Here is an 18,010-nt window from a genome sequence, read left to right as displayed (position 1 = left end):
CTCCACCCAGGCAGCCTGACACCAGCCCCAGGGCAGCATCTGTCCAAGCAAGTGTCCATGCGGGACGGAGGTGCCACTGGCACGTGCCGGGGACCCCTCGGCAGTGGCGGCTAGTGGTCATGGCGCAGGTCGCGGTGCCGTGCCCTGTGCTGAGGGCAGCCCACGGCGCAGAGCACAGCAGCGATCCAGGGCGCGTGCCAGGGTCCCCCAGCACCGGGGAGCTGCTCGGCGGTCATGTCCCCTCTCTTCCTCTCCCACGCAGCCCCGGTGGGTGTCCTGGCCGTGCCACGGCGCGGGGCCACCGCAGTCGCACTCACATGCTGTCCGCCAGCTGGTGACAGTCCAAGTCCCCCTTCAGCTCCAGGAAACCCGGCAGCTTCACCCCCGTCTTGCGGTCCACGCACCAGCACTTGCCCCGCTGCCCATCCAGCGCCGGGTGACACTGAGGGGACGGGTTCAGTGAGGGGCACCCAGCCTGGCCCCCACGGTCCCATCCCCGCAGGCTGCCTGGCTGGGGCGACCAGGAGCTCTCGCAGGGGCCACCCCCACCCCACCCCGGGGCTTTTGCAAAGGGCCCCACAACACCTGAAGGGCGATTCCCACCGAAGGCAGGAGCCGCGGGTGGGCTCTGCCGTGCCCCAGCACTGGCCCGTCTGTCCGTGTCCCCCTCCCAGCCTCACCCTGGCTCTGCAAAATGCCGCCAGGCGAGCAGCCCCCCCCCCAGCCCCCTGTGATGGGCGAGAGCCCATCCTACCTGCTTGGGGTGGAAGTTGCCGTTGCGGTCGCAGTTGGGGATGGGGATGACGTACAGGTCCTCGTGCGTGCGGGTCTGCGAGGCGGCCAGCCTCTCCAGCGCCCGGTGCAGCTCGCTCTGGCATGAGCCCTGTGCCTGCGGGAAGGGGGGGCTGAGCCGGCAGCAGGGCTGGCACGTGCCCCCGCCCCAGTGCCCTGGGACCCCAACCCTGGAGCACAGCACAGGGGTGCTCAGCACCCATCCTGCCCTCCCCAGCCCAGCGCCGCCCCGGCGCCCAGTGCCGGCCGGCCGCCGCGGTGCCACGCGGTGCTCACTATGGGCCGCGTCTCCTCGCGGTGGTAGGGGCTCCCGCTGTTGCGCATCTTGTTGCCGTTGTTGACCCGCTTCGCCTGCTGCTTCTGCAGGCACTTGCGGTCGTGGATGCTGCAGGGGCTGAAGCTGTTGTTGGGGTGGTCGACCTCCTCCTTCTCTGCAAGGACACAGACCGGAGGAGGCTCAGTGCCACAGGGCAGCCCCGGGGATGGCGGTGACGCGGTGCCCGGCCCCCGCGGAGCAACTTGCACCCCCCAGGCACAACCTGCAGCCAGTGCTGCTGGACCCCACACCGCCCTGCCCGGTCCCCACAGGCATCACCCCAAGCCCTGGGTCCCCTCCTGCCCCTGCCACCGCGCTGGGCTGAGCTCTCCCTGCAGCACTGGGAAAGGCTCCTGGGAGTTTTTACAACTCGTTAGCCACGATTCACAGGCTTGTTGCCATGCGTCTGTTATTGTAGGGTGGCAAATGCACGCTGCAAGAGCGCCAGGCAGTTGCTCCAGTGTGCTGCACGGCACGAGGGTCTGGCTGTGCCCCAGCCAGCCACGTGCCACCAAGCACCGGGTGCTCACCCACGGCACCGGACCCACGGGGCTGGAAGGTGGCCCCAGGACACGCAGCCAGGGAGCCCCAGGAAGACCCCGGTGCCCCCCAAAAGCTGCCTCTGAGGAGCTGCAGTGGGAACGGGGGCACCGGGACGGTGCTGAGCACCTGCCAGGCCCGGGGCAGCACCAGGCGCCGCAACCGGGAATGGAGCCGTGCTCTGCCACGGGGCACAGCCCCCGCGAAGACATGAAAGAAGAAATTCCTGGAATAAGAAAGTTAATCTCCCGCGGGGCCAATCCCGAAAAGCAGCGCTTGGCATCCTCGCCTGCGCCAGGAGCACAGCCAAACTGCGATCCCAGATGTTGGCAGCTGGACGGAGCATCATGAGACCTGAGCTCTCGGCATGACTCTATTTTTTAAAAAGCTGCCGGTCCCTTCGGTTTGGGGCTCTTTAACACTCTGCGGAGGGGGGACGCCCCGGGGAGCCGGGGTCCCGCCTGCACTCAGAGCCACGTCAGGTACAGCCCGAGCAGCGTTTTGACTCCCAACCCGCCCGGGCTGTAAGAGGAAAGCGGCCAGGGCTCCCTGCCCGAGGTTATCCTGGGGTTGGGCTGATACTGATCAATTTTGCAGCCAGCAACGGGAAAAGCCTTCCCAAACCAGGCAGGGGGTGGTCACGGTGCAGCATGGGTGGAAGCACCCAGGGGCTCACAGCAGCAGGGATGGAAGCTGCCGGGGTGATGCCCGGCACCGGCCCTTCCCGCAGACAGGCAGCAGGCAGGCAGCAGGCAGGCAGCAGGGTCGGAGCTGCAGCCTCCTGCCCTCTGCGTCCCCACGGGATCCCGGCCCCGGTCTCCCATCGGCACCTCACGCGGCGGCTCCCCTGCAGCAAAGGGCTCCTGGACCAGCTCCCAGGGGCCCGGTTAAAGTTCACAGCGAAGCCCCGATCAAAGCCTTCTCTTTCGTTCGTGTTATTTGCTTTTTTGTTTAATCTGTCAGTTTTTTCCAGGAAATGGCTCACGCCCTTGAAATTTGAAACACAAACCCAAAGTCTCCAGGACCCCGCGCAGAGCGATGCCAGCCCTGGCGCGCACCAGCCCCAGCGGCACCAACCATGGGGCCGTGGCGCAACGCAGGCACTGGTGGCAGAGCCCAGCCGGGGGCTCGGGCATGGATACTCCTTCCCTCCCCTGCCTCCCCCCTGCACCTCCTCCGGGAGACACGCAAGGAAGAGCCAGGCAGGAGATTTGGCACCAGTGGGGACCACGATGCCAAAGTCCTGGCACCTCCATGCGCTGCTCCCGCACCATAGAAAGGCAGGACCGGGAGGCACCGGCCACTGCCCGCTCTGCCCGGGGGAAGCCCTCACCCAGCCCCGGCACGGACAAACACCCCTCCTCCCCCCGCCAGCCGCCTTCAGAGCGTCAAATCTCTCAGCTTAAATAAAACCAGATGCCAATAACATTTTCATAAGGTCACATGAAACGTCGGTGCCTTCGGGCAGCGAGGCAGCTCTTGCCGGCACTAGGCTATGGGGACAGAGCTCTGGGACCCGCAGTCCCCTGACTCGCACGCCGGCTCCAGGATCCCTCCCCGCGATGGGGATCGCTGCAGTTCTTGGGGCGATTTTCCCACCCGCTAAGCGACATGCGGCAGCTCGAGGAGCCTCTCGCCTCCCTTGGCAATCCTCCTGCACCAGCTGGACAAGGAAACTCCTCGCATTGGCACACAAAGACATGGAAAAACCAACTTCTGCGGAGCCTGGAGGCCCCTGACCCGCCAGCCCCTCGCACCGGTCCCGGTGCAGCCCGCTCTGCCCCAACCGCTTGGGAAGCACCACCTGAATGCCGGCCCGGCAGCACCGGTGCCTGCGGGGTGCTGCCGAGCCTCCCCGCACCTCTCCCCCGGTCCTGCTCTGCCTGGCAGCCTTGGCCACGCAGGGCAGCCCATGCACCAGCCACCGCCACCCCGGTGCTGCTGGTTGCGGTTGGGGCTGTGCCGGCAGAGAGAAGTCTCTGAGCGGCAGGGGAGGACAGGCAGAGCGGAGAGGGGGGTGCTGCTTGGCCGAGGGCTGGGGAAGCCCTCTGCTTGGTTTGGAGTGGAAGTGGGTGTCAAGGGGATGGGAACGGGTGCTGCCCTCACCGGCCACGCAGACCGGCTGTCCCATCCTGGCAGGAGGAGGATTTCTGCCCGGCCTTCTGCTCGGCCCACGGACAGGAGACACAAACGAGTCATTCAGCATCGCCTTCAATTAATGGGAGCTGCAAATGAGGTTGGTCACGTGCCGAACTTGTGACTCACGGCGCTGAGCCCGAGGGAGCAGTGAAGGGCTCCGGGCTCCACCACGCGGCTCCTATGGGAGGAGAGCCCGGGGCAGCAAGCGAAGCCCCGGGACCATGTGTATGTCCGTGGGAGAGGGACAAGTGTCAGGGGCCCCCACAGCTCCAGCCCCGCTCCCCCCTATTCCACCAGCCCAGGCACAGAGGACTCCACGTGCCCCATGGGCCAGAGGGGACACATCCACGTGTCTGTGGCCAACACAGCACATGAGCCGCGGTGAGTCCCAGCACCCTCCACTTCCCTGTCTGGCACCCCGGTGTCGCCTGCGGGTGGTCCTGGCAGGGCTGCGGCACAGGGCCGGCTCTCCTGGCTGCCAGTGCTCTCGACTTCGCAGGCACTGGCGCGGGGAAGTCTGTGCTCATCCTGCCAAGCACTGGCCCCGGCGGAGCGCGGGGAGCCGGGGCACAGGGGTGGCTGGGGTGCAGGCACCAGGCACCTACTGCCCCTTGGCCAGGGATGCCGGCTGGGAAGCCTGGCCCATCCCCATCCCGCGGGGACACGCTGCTGAGCCCTGCCGTGCTCAAACATGGCCGAGCACAGCTGCGCCTCTCAGCTCCCAACATGAGCCCAATGGAGGAGACGACGGCATGCAGGAGAGGGAGTGAGGGATGCAGATGCAGGTGATTCCCCATAGGGACCAGAGCCTCATCGGGAGCAGCGCCCGGCCCGGAGAAACCCGAGCATGGGCAAAGGCCAGACCCCATCCCGAGGGACAGCTGGGACAGGGCAACAGCCTCGCCTGGCCCCCTGACGGGGCAGAAAGGGGCAGTGACGGATGCATGGGGGGTGGACACTGCCGGGGGCTGAACGCAGCCTGTCCTCGCTGCCCACACGCCATCCAGCTGGGACTCGGCCACCGCCGTCCCTCCCAGTCACTGCACGCAGGAAGGGAACAGGATCCGTCCCAGCCACTGCTTACAGCAATCACGCGGGATGAACGCAATTCCCATGGGGTCAGTTTTTCCCAGACATAATTGTTTACCCAGCATTAAATCACTCGTCATGTGTGCTGGGGAAAATGTCCTCACCTCTTCCTGGCTGCCACACACGGGTTCAGCCGTCACCTTCCCCAGGCACCCGCAGGCTGTGCCGAAAAGCCGCGGCTGGAACCTCCCGGGGCCAGCCCCATCGCAGGGCTCCGGCCGAGCAGCGGGATGCCCTGGGAGCCAGCCTGGAGCTGGCACGACTGGGAGCGGGAGGCAGGGACCAGGGTCCTGCACAAGGTGCCCAGACCCGCAGCCACAGGAGAGGGTCTCGGGTCAGGAGAGCAGCCACCCACTCCCTCGCTTCCTAGAAAGTCCCATCCCGCGGGTGCCGTGGGTTCCGGGCGAGCGGAGCGGCTCTTTCCTGGTGATGGAGCAGGGAGCCATCGCCCAGCCCCTCGAAAAGCCCAGCCACAGCCCAGCCCCCGCCGATCCCAGCCTCTTCCCTGGAATGCGGAGCCCCCCTAGGGCCGAGCCCCCAGACAAAGTGTTTACTGTACGAGCTGCACGTTAACTGCTTCCCAGCTGCCCGCCTGCTGCAGCCTCCGCTCGCCCGGCACCCGCTCAGCCCCGGGGGACGTGGGCGCAGCGGGGGGGCACCTGCTCCATACGCCTCTGCCCCTAAATAGGCATTTAATTCCCTTCTGCTTACCCAGAGGGGACCCGTCGGATGCACCAGCCGTGCCGGGGTGCCCTCGCTGTGCCAGGCAGGGCTGTGGTGGGAGCGACGGAGCCTGCAGCCCCCAGCCCCACACTCCCACTGGCTCCAGGCTGCCGGAGCGGGACAGGGATCCGTGGCTCGGACATCCCATCGGGACCTTCCCACCGGGGCGGCACTGGGCAATGTGCTGCTGGGTGTCCTGCCTGTGTCCTGCTCTGCTGTCCCGGGCAAAGGGGCTTGCCGCTGCCCGCTCCCCCGTCCTGCCACCTGCGATGCTGCAGGCAGGTATGGTGTCCGGCGGGCGAGCCCAGCTCCCACGGCCACCCACCCATCCCCAGCGAGGCCAAAACACTGCGGGAAGGAAGGGAAAAAACTGCAAGTCTGTTTCCTAAAGGCTCTGGGAAAAAATGCTGCGTTACACGGGGCACGGCCAAAACCAACAGGCCTTGGCAGCCCGACGCAGCCCCGGGCCAGGGAGCCCAGACAGCTCCTGCAGGATGTGGGATGAGGACAGACAGGCAGGGCAGGGGGTCTCCGCAGCAGACCCCATGCCGAGCACTCGCAGCCAACTCCTGTCCCTGGAGAGGGGTGGCCGGAGGGGCCCATCCACAAAGGGCCCTCCTCACCACGGGGACACCGGCGGAGCGGCCACGGACCAGCCATGTGAGGAGGGGAGCGGAGCTGGGATCCAGCCCTCAGGGCAGACAGGGACAGACACTGCTCCAGCCCCTTCTGCCCCTTGCGGAGCTCTGGGTGACCCCGCACAGGGACACAGGGCCAGGCCAGCTTGTGGACCATCCCGCGGTGGCATGCTGCTCCGAAGCTCCAGGGGACGTCATCCTGATCACAGCCCACAAGATGGGGAAGGGGGAGTGTGGCATCCAGACCCACCGAGGGGCCAGCCCCATGGGCCGGGTCTCCACACTCAGCCCGCGGGAGCAGCTCCGTTCCCACTGTCAAAGCCGCAGTGGACCTGCGCAGCTCTGGGGCTGGGTTCCCACCTCCAGCTCCGCTCCCGGTCCCCAGACCCTGCCCGAGCACCAGGGGGGTGGCCGAGGGCCACGATCAACACCTGCGAGAGGGTCCTGGGGCAGACACACGTAGGCAGAGCCTACGGGCAGCAGGCTTCTCCAGCCTGGCCTTGCCTGCTGCCTGCACCCTGCTGCCCTGTCCGGCCACGGGAAGGACACAGCTCTTGGCAGAGCCCCGGCACAGAGCCCAGCCTGACCTGCCTGCGAGGGAAGCAGGTGCCCCGAGGCCTCTTTCCTGTTTCCTCCCGGCGGTGCAGGCGGAGCTGCCGGCAGCATCCCAGGGAAGGGGCAGCGCAGGGGTCACCGTGCAACGGGAGCTTCCCTGGCAGCTGGGACCTGTCCCCAGGGGCTGCGGGTGCCTGCGGGACCCCGGGCTGCCCTGCCATCCAGGGGCACTCTGCAGCCAGGGCACGGCGGGTGATGAGTCCCTGCAAAGCACCCCACTCCAGCGTGCGTGGTGCCACCGGCCGCGGCACTGCTCTGCCCGCGGTGGGTAAGGATGGCACAAACCTGACCCGCTGGTACCCGGCTGTGGGAGCTCGTGCAGCTCAGCGCTGCTCCCTCCCTGGGACACGCTCCCCGCATGCCCATCCCCGGGGCTGTCCCGTCCCGTCCTGCCGCAGGCTCCCTGCCGAGCCCCCCGCCCCGCTCCCAGCCCTGTGGCCCCAAGTCTTGCCAAGCGAGCGGAGCGCAGGTTGGTGCAAACGGGGGGCTGCCTGGGGGCCGCGCCACCCACCTGGTGAGGGGCGAGGGCCCCTAGGCACCCTCGCCCCTCCGCCGCCCCGGGGCCGGCCTTACCTGGGGGCTGGAGGCTCTCCTGGATGGCCTCGACGTCGGCCAGGTCTGTGCAGACGCCCTGGCCGTGCATGAGGGTGTGCAGGGGCCGCGGCACGCCGCGGGGCGGGTAGCAGCGGAGCCCGGCGCCGCAGCGGGCGGTGTAGACGCCGCAGGCGGTGCCGCGGCCGAGGGCGCAGGTCGCGCAGCAGCCGCAGCCCGGCTCCCGCACCAGCTCCGCGCAGCCCTGCGGCGCCTTGCAGCGCGCCAGCCGCTCCTCCGAGCACGGCGGGCACTGGATCGCCTCCTCGCCGCCTCCCGGCCCCGCCGCCGCCGCCAGCAGCAGCAGCAGCAGCAGCAGCACCGGCGGCGACGGCAGCGGCGGCAGAGCGCGCCCGGCGGCTCCGCGCATGGCGGCCCCGCGCCGCTCTGCGCCCGCGCTCCGGCCCGCTGCTGGCGGCGCTCGGCTGGCGGCGGGCGCGGGGCGGCGGCGGCGGCGGCTTTATGCGGCCCCTGGCCACACCTCCCGCCGCCGGCACCGGGGCCACCGGCGGGGCCGCCCCCGCCGCCACCGGCAAGCCACCGGGGAGAGCCGCTCCGCGCCGACGGGGTGCGGCGGAGGCGGAGGCGGCGGCGGCACCGGCGGCTTCAGCACCGGGGAGGGCGGCTTCAGCACCGGGGCCACCGGCGGGGCAGTTCCGGCGGCGCCGGGCAGCCCGGAGACCCCCGGTCCTGCGCCCCCCCCCCCCGCCCCGAGCCCTCCCGCAAGACCTGCCCGCTGCCCCCGGCAGCCGCCCCGACACCCTGCCCGCCGCCGCCAGCCCGGTCCTGAGAGCAACTGGGATGAACTGGGAGGGGGGAACACCATACGGCGCTACATCGCGGGGGCTGTGGCCAAGACCCCCAGCGTGGGGCAGCCCGGGGTGGGCTCCGGGCTCCGGGCGTCCCCGGCGGGAGCAAAAGCGCTGCCGGCAGCACAGCATCCCGGGCAGCTCAGCCCCAGTCTGCCAGCGACGCCCCGGCCCCGCACCCGCCGGCTCCCCGCGGCCCCCCCGGCTCCCCGCGGCCCCCCCGGCCCCGCACAGGCCCGTGATGATAACTTGAAAGCTGCCGGCACCTAGTGGCTATTTAGGAAAATCGGGAGGGCGGGCGGGGAGCCCGAGCATCCCTCCCCGCGGCTCCGGCCCCGCCAGAGCCCGCAGCGCCCGGGCAGGGGCGGCCGGGCAGCAGCGCGGGAGGGCGAAGGCCCGGGAGACGGCAGGGACCAGCCCCTGTGCCCGAGGGGACGGGTCCCCGAGCATCACCCCGGGGGCCTGGTGACCCGTGAGCTGCGCCCAGGGGCATCTCAGCCAGCACCGGGCTCAGGGCAGCCGGGGGGACCCGCCTGGATGCAGCAGGGGGGTCCCAGACTCAGCCCGGGGTGGGGTGAGCTCCGGCACAAGCACAGCCTCGCTGACCCTGCCCTGCGTGAGATGCCGCGGTGCCTGGGCAGGCCTTGCATGGGCTGTCCCCCATGCACCCAGCTCGCTGCGGGGGGTGGCAAGGGGGCAGAGAGCCCCTCTCCCAGTCCCAGGGACAGGATGCGCTGTGGCCAGGTGTAAGGCAGAGACTTGCTGAACTCGTGCCATGGGACGAGGAGCAGCTGGGCGCTGCAGGCAGCTGTGTCCTGCGTGCCCAGGGACACGCCGGCACAGCAGCGTCTGGGTGCTAGCCGTGTCACCACGTTGGCCCTGGTCAACACTAGCAAAACCGCTACCCTGTGCTGCACAAAGACTGACGAGATGACCACAACCATCCCCACCACCAGCACCAACAGGGAGACGGTGCAGCCCGTCAGGAAGGTGACCTTCACTCTGCGGGACATGGGGAGCCAGCCCGGCCCCATGCGGCACTGCAGGGCGAGCACAACGTGCAGGGAACAGCCACATCCCGCAGCGTCTGCGCTGGCCCCGCCGAGGACCTGGCTGAGCAGCAGGAACCACTGGGGTTTGTGACTGCGCTCTGCACTGTCTACATGGCAATTAACGGTCATTAAACACTCGGACATTGGGCCTCGCTGCGGGGCCCTGGTGTTGGGCTCAGTGTAGTGGGTGGGATGAGAGGAGCAGAGCCAGCCTGTAGTGCAGGGCCCGGGCTGAGAACCCCAAACTCATCTGATGGGTGAGTACATCTAGTGCTCAAACCGGCATTTTGAGGCTGGAGTGCCAGCACTGGTGGCACTGGCCGCGGGGGCTCCATCTTCTCTCTCCTGTGCAGGTGAGCTGGGCAGCGCCCAGCGTGCAGGCAGGACATGGGCAGGCAGGGTCCGCGTCCCCCATATCCGCAGTCCCCCTTCTCCACTCCCAGCCGACGCAGGGGCCCTGCTCCCAGCCAATGCAGGGGCCCTGCAAGGCATCGGCACCCGGCGCTGCTCCAGAGCCCCTGCCCTGCCTGGCACTGCTGCACAGTGGCCATGACTCGGGGCAGAGGCGCCAGCCTTGACACGGTGTCCAAGCGGGGACCAAACCCAAACAGGTGCCCAGCCCCGCTCGGGCCGCGGCACCTTATCAGGCCTTGGCAGCACTGAGCGCCCGCTGGGGAGACTGTTGTGTCTGCGGGCAGAGGCAGCGGGGCAGCGCCGGCGGCCGGCGGGGTGCGCAGGGGACGGGGACGCTCTCGCTGCGCAGCCCCGGGGACTGTCCCCTGCTCTGGCCAGGCACGGCTCCTCCAGGTCCCCATCCCAGCACCATCCTGTGAGATGGAGAGGGGCTGGGCTGGTGCACCCCACAGCCACGCTGTCCCCGACCCTGATCACAGCCCTGCAGCCAAGGAGGGTGCTCCGTGCGTGGTGTTCAATGCTCGGTGCACAGAGCTCAGTACACAGTGCCCAGTGCAGCCCAGTTCCTCCGCCTGTGACGGGGCAGCCCTGTGCCCGCAGCCCCGGGAAAGCATGTCTTTCCCAACCTCGGTGGCTCTTTGGGGTTCCCAAGGCTGTGGGGGGCTCAGGCTGCTTCCCTGCAACTCCCCCAAGCAGGGTCTGGAGCGACCCCAGCCCTGGGGAGAGGCTGCAGGTCAGCGCAGGGCAGGGGCAGAAGTGGGGCTGGGGATCAGAGAGGGCTGGAGACCCCCAGCCAAGGGTGGCCCTGATGGAGCCAGGGAGACGTAGGGCCATTTGCACCCGCTGTGGGACACAGTGACTGCACACACTGCAGGGCACAGGTATCGCACTCGCTGGAGGACCCCGACGCCTCCCGGGCTCTCGCAGCCCTGTCCCCAGGGCTGAGCCCGGCTGACCCATGAGCTGGTCTCCATCCCATCCCGGCGCCAGGCACTGATGGCCGGGCAGACCCCGCGGAGCACCCAGCTGCTCTCGCCACAGCCGATGCCCCTTGCTCTCAGCCAGCGACTTCCTCCGCTCCCCTCCTCACTGGTTTTACTCCCCATTTCCAGGCAGCATCTCCTCCCCAGCCCTCCCCTGCCTTGGTTCCAGCAGCTCCTCCTGGCTCTGGCTCCCTTCCCCGCTGTTCCCAGCTGCCCTCCTTGTCCCTGGGCGGCAGGGCAGAGGGTGACCTGGCCATGTGGGTGCTCAGCCCCCGCCGGATGCAGCCCGCGGGGCGCGGGTGCCGGGGCGGGCGAGGGGCGTGTCGGACGGCGTGGGGGCCGCCGTGATAACAGCGGGAGCCGTGCCGGGGCAGCGGGAGCAGACGGCGCGGGCGAGCGGGATGAGCCAAGCCCCGTTGTCCTGCACAGCCTGGCCCCAAGGCAGCAGCATGGGGTCCGGTGGCCCCCAGCACCTCTTCCGCATGCTCTGCATCCTCTCGGTGCTGGCCGGGCGCCTGCCCCCTGCCACAGCCCAGTGGTTTTACCCCCTGGGCTTGGAGGACACCACGCCAGATCCAAGCACCAGTCCCACAGCCCCCACGGCACCTGCCCTGGACGGGGAGGAAGGTAGGCATGGTGGGATGGGGGCACGGCTTCCCTGGCACCCCCAGCTCCTGCACCCCGGCAAGGAGGGGGCACCGTCAGCATAAGGCTGGAGGGTGAGGTGTGGGGTGCCAGGGTCCGGGGCTGCTGCTGGCACCACTGTGGCCACGGCAAGTGCCGGGAACCGGGAGTGCTGTGCCACCCCGGTCCCCCTCCAGCCTTGCCACCTCCCACCCTATCACCCCTTAGCTCCTGCAGACGGAGATGCCGGCGGCAGCGTGGAGCCCACGCGGAAGGTGCTGCTGAGCAAACCCCCGCTGGCAATGGCCCCCAGACACCGGGAGCCCCTCGCCAGGGGGAGAGCAAAGGGTCCGGGCCATGCCCCGCCACGCACGCGAGGCCAGGTGCCTTTCCCCGGGCAGTGTCCCCCCCCTGCTCCCCCAGCCCTCCCGAAACTCCCCAGCTGCTGCCGGGCCCCTTGCCACGTCCTTCCCCTTATCTGTGCCCTGCCCGCACAGCCGCACCAGCCCGGGCAGGGCAGCGTGCCCTGCTCCAGCCCCGAGCCGTGGCTCAGCCACCTCTGCCCCCTTGGAAAAGAGCCGCGGCAGCTCCCGGCGTCCCCCCGCATGGTGCAGCCCCACGGCAGCGCTGGGGTTCGGCCCCCACCCCGGGCTGTGGGCAGCCACAGCTGCGGGAGGGTCCCACATGCCCCCCAGGATCCCCCTGAGCCCCACACTGAGCTCTCCCCGTCCATCCTAGCAGCACCGACCCACGGTCACCCCGGAGATCTTCGAGGGGAGCACGGAGGAAGAGGAGTTCCTGCAGATCAAGGTGGTGGAGGGGTCCTGGTCCCCAGGGGGGCTGCGAGGGGCAGCCCGGGATGGGCACCCGGGTGAGGGGCTCTGGGGGACGCGGGCTGGCAGGGTGGGATGGGGACGGTGGTGGGGGGACGGGGATCATGCTCAGGGGTCTCGCACTCATCCCCTCCTCTCCTCCGCACAGACGACCACGAAGGGACTGCCCCGGCGGGTGCCCCCAGCCCCGGAGATGGACCCTGCTCTCCAGGTGAGAGGTGGGTGCAGGGCACCCGTGCTGGACCCTGCAGCTGGGGGTCCCGTCCCATGGCTCACCACTCTCTCCCTCTCCAGATGCACAACGGCTCCGGCTGCGTCTGCCCCATGCGCCCCGGCCCTCCTGGCCCTCCCGGCCCAAAGGTGCAGTGATCCTCCCCGGGGAGAGGCACGGGGCCGCTGGGAGAAATCCCAGGGCTCTTTTGGCCATGCAAAACCTTTTCTGCTCAGAATTTGGACTCTCGCTTCGGGGCCTGGGTTGAGGGACAACTCAGGTGTCCCCTGGCAGGGGGACAGCAGGTCCCCGCGGTGGGCACCGGTGGAGGAAAGCGCCAGGAGCCGAGAGCCAGGCTCTGTCTTTCCCCCACAGGGAGAGAAAGGCGACCGAGGGTCCCCAGGAGACAGAGGCCAGCCTGGATTCTCTGGGGAGAGAGGGAAGTCCGGCAGCCCAGGGCAGCCAGGTCACCAGGGTCCTCGGGGCCCCCCGGGTCCTCCGGGACCACCGGGGCCCCCGGGACCACCAGGTGCCTGGGGAGCCAGGAGCCCACCCGCACCCGCCGCCCTCCCCGAGGGATCGGAGAATGAGGTGAGCGCCGGGGTGGGGGGCACGGGCAGGCGCTGCCGGGGCAGGTGGGCGATGCTGGTGCTGGCTGCGGTGTCCGTCCCCAGCTGGACCGGCAGGGATGGGGAGGGCTGGGGCACGTGGCCGTGGGAGTGGGCAGCCCCGGGGAGGGGGACCAGGGGACGGGACGCGGCCGTTCACCAACTCTGCTCTCTCCTTCCTCCCTCCCTCCAACCTGACAAGCAGCTGGGAGCATCCAGCCCTGCGGGAAACCCGGGACCCCCAGGCCCCCCCGGGCTGCCTGGCCTGCCCGGACCCCCAGGCTACCCGGGCCACGAAGGCCCCCCGGGGGTCCCTGGGCGGGAGGGGCAGCCGGGACCACCCGGCCCGCCGGGGCTGTGGGACCACCCGGTTTCCCTGGGGCTGAAGGACCTCCGGGGTCTCCAGGCTTGGCTGGGCCAGACGGAGCACCGGGGGCACCAGGGCTCCCAGGGCCACAAGGTCCCCCCGGGGTGCCTGGGCACGAAGGACCTCCTGGTCCCGCAGGACCTGCATCGCTCCCTGGCAAACCAGGGCTCCGAGGGGAGCCGGGATTCCCCGGACTAAAGGTAAGGGGGTCCCAGCCCAGCCCATCCATGGCCCTGGGGCCAGAGCAGAGCCAGTGGGGTGGGGATGGAGCAGCCGGGCTCACCGACCCCTCACTCTGCCCTGGTGGGGAGCAGCCCCCAGCACCGAGCCCGTTGGAGGGCTCCGGGGCTGCCCCAGCCCTGCCGCTGCAGGGCCCAGGGGGACATGGGGTGCTGAGCCCCATGCTCACCACTCTGCGTGCCGCATGCCGGTAGGGTGAGAAGGGCGAACGCGGACTGCCAGGCATGCCGGGGAGCCCTGGCCGGACCGGAGAGACGGGCTCCCCGGGCATGCCCGGTCCCATGGGGCCACCGGGGCCACCAGGGGACTACAGGGTGAGTAGGGGGTCCCGGGGCTGCGGGTGCTCAGGGGCAGGGGGCAGCCCCCGCGCTCACCCTGGCACGTCCTCTCCTTCCAGTGCGACTCGCACCACGCAGGGCACCGCGGATCGGCCGGGCCGCCGGGCCCCAAGGTGAGCCGGGGGAGCAGGCACCGTGGGTGGCGGGTGGTGGCAGCAAGGGCACGGGGACGGCATCGGCTGCGGCCGCTCTCCAGCGCCAAGACCAAACAGCTCCATGGCGGGTGTTACCCTGTGGAGCGATGCACAGCGCTGTGCCGGGGGGCTGGGAGCACCCGGGGACCCCCGGAGCCAGGGCACCGACGGGACCTCTCTGCTTTCCTTCCAGGGAGAAAAGGGCGACCCCGGCGAGCAGGTTTGTAGCCATGAGCACTGGTGCGGGGGGGAGCTGGTCGGGGGGGTCCCATCCCCACACCCTGAGTGTGAACCCCTGAGCGCCAGGCGCTGCCTCCGCTCCCCCACTGCCCTCTCTGTGCCAGGGCAGCGCCAGCCTTCACCTCACCCTGGGTGGCACCGCGGAAGTCCCCAAATGGGTGGGACAGTGGGGGGGGAAGGCAGCGAGTCACACCATCCCCTGGGGCACATGCAAATGCACGTGTGTACACACCCATGCACGCATGGAGCATGCACAAGTGTGCACAGCCATGCAAGCATGCAGTGCACCCATGCACGCACACAGCACACACACACATCCCCACCACCCAGTGCAGACTCTAATCGTGCCTCTCTCTGCGGCTCACCCAGGGGTGCTGCTACGGGGAACACGGGTGCAAACCAGGCCACCTCCCCTTCCCCAGCACCGGCAGCCAGTCCGGCTCCTGGGTGCCCATCAGCGGGTACCAAACGGTGAGTCCTTAGGGCTCGTGGGGCCCCGTCATGGCAAGGGGTGCCCAGGGACCCCAGCCTGGCCTTGGGGGCCCTGCTGCCGGAGCCCAGGCAGCTCTGCATGCCCCATGCCACGGCTCATCCTGCCGGCAGTCCCGCAGGGCTCACAGCCCCAGCTGGGATGGAGGGATGGAGGATGGAGAGGGAGAGGATGGATATCTGTCTCAGTCTTCTCTCTTTCTCTGCAGGGCGGCAAAGAGGAGCCGGAGATTTACGGAGCGATCATCCCCCATGTGAGAGACACTGCCTGGCTCGTGTCTGCGTGCTGCCCGGCCCGGGGAGGTTCAGCCCTGGGAGGGGAATGGAGCGGGAAGGATGAGGGACAGCAATGGGGTGTCTTATAGCTGCCCTCCCAAAAGGCAGCACCAAAATAGCCCAGTCCAATCTCCACACTGCTCTACTGCAGGGTCTTCGAGGTCCCCCCGGGAACCCTGGCCCCCCCGGGCCCCCCGGGCCCCCCGGAGCACCAGGTCTCCTCTACCTCAATGTAAGGCCCAGCACGGGCTATGCACACACCTCTGCCGGAGCACGCACACGTGTGAGCGTGTGCGGCATGAGGGGCTCCCCGCAAACCCGCCTGTCTTTGCTTCCAGAGGGTTTACCCCGTCCGTGCCCAGCCGCCCTGCAAGCAGCCGGTAAGCCACAGCCTTGCCGTCCCTGAGAGGGACACTGTCCCCTCCCCATGCACCGGGAAGGGTGTCCCTGTGCCCGGCGGCAGTAACGGGCCCCGCTTGCCTTCACAGGCAGCCGCCGACGCAGGTTGGGCAGCAGGTAAGGGCGTTTCTCAGGTGTTTCAGGGGTTCCAGCCTCCTTGGAAACACCTTTTGTGAAGTCTTGCTTCCCTTCCTGGGTGCCGGGGCCATGCCACCCTGCATGGGTCCCCAGCACCACAGCTGGCTCTCCCACCCGGCTCCCGCCGCCACCGCATCCCTGTGGGGCTGGCTCCCACAGGAGCATCTAGCCCCTGCGCCGGGGCACCGTGTGACCCCCCACCCTCTCCAGGCTCTCCAGATGCTGACATCCCTCAGACAGAGCCGCCGGACTCCCGTGCCGATCTCCGGGTGCGTCCTGGCTGCGGCCACGGGCGAGCCTCCCAGGCTGTCCAGCCGCCCCGCATGCCGCAACTGGGCCGTGAACCTCTCCATCCCCCCCAGCGCCAGACGTGGGTCTTCAGGTCCAAGGAGCTGATGCTGAAGTCGGGCGGCGCGGTGCCCGAGGGGAGCCTGGTCTACGTGCAGGAAGGGAGCAGCGCCTTCCTCCGGACCTCCACCGGCTGGAGCCGCCTCCTGGTACTCTGCACCGAGGATGCCCCTCGGGGTCCCTCGCAGGGAGGGGGGTCCGGGCTCCAGCCCTGGCAGCTGGCACCGGGCTGGATTTGGCCCTGGAGCAGCAGAGCCTGGGGAAGGAGCCGGTTCCTCCCTAACCTGTCCCTCTGCTCGATGCATTGAGCAGCTGGAGGATTTGGAGTCGCTCTTCGCTGGTGACGACCCCTCCGCCTCCACCCCACGGTACCAGGTGAGGGATGCGGGCAGCCACCGCGTCCCCTCATGTCCCAGCAAGGGGACAGAGCCCTCCTTTGCCTGCTACAGGGGGGACAGGCCCCCATGGGACTGTCCTCTCCTTTCCATCCAGGAGGCGAAGCAGGTGAAGACAAGAGGTCCTGACGTGGGGCCACCCGCGCTGGCCCTGACAGACTCACTGGTGAGCCCCGCTGCAGGTCCAGCCACGCTGGGAGGGCCGTGCCGTGGAGACGGGCTGTCGGCAGGGCAGCACCAGCCCGGCACACGCAGAGCCTGGGGTCGTGTTGGTCTGGGGAGGGTGCTGCACCCGTGGCACCCATGGCACAGGGATGGGTGTCCCTGGGCTGACCTGAGCTGCGTTATTCCAGGTCCAGAAGGAGGAAGGGCAAAGGCTGCCCCAGATCCTGCCAACCACCATCGCCCCACGGATCCCATCAGTAAGCAACGCCCAGCCCCGGGGGTGGGAGACGAGTGGCCCAGCCATGGGGGAGCAGGGCGAGGTGCCCGGGGGACCCCTCTGTGCCTGGCCAGCACCGCCGGAGGCTCGCACCCTCCCGGGAAGGGGGGAGCAGAGACCTTGGTGCCTGGCCATGCCCGAGCCTCCGCGCTGCCCTGCTTCCCCTCCCCAGCTCCGCCTGGCTGCCCTGAACGTGCCCCTCGCCGGCGACATGAGCGGGATCCGGGGTGCCGACTTGCAGTGCTACCGGCAGTCCCAGGAGGCTCAGCTCTACGGCACTTTCCGGGCGTTCCTGTCAGCCTCCACCCAGGACCTGGTCTCCATCGTCAAGAGGACGGACAGGACCCTCCCCATCGTCAACCTGAAGGCAGGTACCCCCGTCTCCCGTGGGGGCTGTCGGTGGCAAAGCCCTCCGGCCCCCAGTGAGCCTCGGTGGGGGGTATCCTTGCCCGGTCCTGCACGGGGGCTGCTGCACCCTGGCTGTGCTTGGCACTTGTGTTTTGGGGAGCTGGGAGGAACCGAGAGCAAGTTATTGCCCACATGTGGTTGGGACAAGGGCATCACCCCGGCCCCTGGTCCCCGGCTCAGCGCCGCCACTTGCGCCCGCAGGGCCAGCTGCTGGCCAAGTCCTGGAGCTCCCTCTTCGAGGGCCAGGCCGGTGCCACCCCACAGGGCCCCATCTACTCCTTCAACGGGCGTAACGTCCTGACGGATCCCCTCTGGTGAGTCCAGCCACAGGGTGGGCGCCGGCAGGGCGTCCCCCAACAAACGCACCTGCGCCAGGAACCGGGGTGGGGGGGCTGCAGTGGTTGTCCCCCACCCCCCCGCCCCTGGCGCTTGCACGGATGCAGGAGCTGGTGCAAAGAGCCAGAGGTGCCCCGGAGGGTGTCCCCCAGCCCCTCTCACCCCCATCCCCATCTGCAGGCCCCAACGGCTGGCCTGGCACGGATCCACGCCGCGGGGCGGCCAAGCCCGCAGGCGGGATTGCCAGGGCTGGCGCAGCTCTGGCCCCGGGGAGGGCCTGGCCGCCCCCCTGGGCGAGAGCAGGCTGCTGGCCGGGCAGCGGCACAACTGTTCCGAGGCACTGGTGGTGCTCTGCGTGGAGGTGGCCTTTCCCTACCGGCACATGTGGTGACCCCGGCACCACGACACTAGCCGCATGCGCTAGGCAGCCGCCCCCCATCCTGCGGGGCCGGGGAAACAGCCCCGGGAGCCCCGTGGGCAGCG

The 18,010-nt window shown here is 69.5% G+C and overlaps 2 protein-coding genes across 2 annotated transcripts; one reads left to right on the top strand and one right to left on the bottom strand.

Moving 5' to 3' along the window:
* Positions 1-308: 308 nt before the first annotated feature.
* IGFBP4 (insulin like growth factor binding protein 4) lies at positions 309-7,813 on the bottom strand. Its single transcript, XM_050912079.1, has 4 exons — positions 7,426-7,813; positions 1,069-1,223; positions 755-889; positions 309-442 (listed from the first exon to the last, which is right to left on the bottom strand). Exons 1-4 carry the CDS (start codon positions 7,811-7,813, stop codon positions 314-316), a joined length of 807 nt encoding a protein of 268 aa, XP_050768036.1. The 3' UTR covers positions 309-313.
* Positions 7,814-9,182: 1,369 nt separating this feature from the next.
* On the top strand, positions 9,183-16,674 carry LOC127026768 (collagen alpha-1(XVIII) chain-like). The gene is given in 17 exon segments (XM_050912078.1): positions 9,183-9,242; positions 12,064-12,135; positions 12,307-12,369; positions 12,745-12,960; positions 13,183-13,333; positions 13,336-13,544; positions 13,779-13,898; positions 13,982-14,035; positions 14,666-14,767; positions 14,995-15,056; positions 15,170-15,293; positions 15,400-15,577; positions 15,809-15,867; positions 15,961-16,095; positions 16,259-16,321; positions 16,439-16,507; positions 16,654-16,674. Coding segments are annotated over 17 exon segments (1,758 nt in total).
* The last annotated feature ends 1,336 nt before the right edge of the window (positions 16,675-18,010 follow it).

The sequence above is a fragment of the Gymnogyps californianus genome, chromosome 28 (assembly GCF_018139145.2).
Source record: "Gymnogyps californianus isolate 813 chromosome 28, ASM1813914v2, whole genome shotgun sequence".
Taxonomy (NCBI): Eukaryota; Metazoa; Chordata; class Aves; order Accipitriformes; family Cathartidae; genus Gymnogyps; species Gymnogyps californianus.
This window is presented reverse-complemented; position numbering and strand designations above follow the sequence as displayed.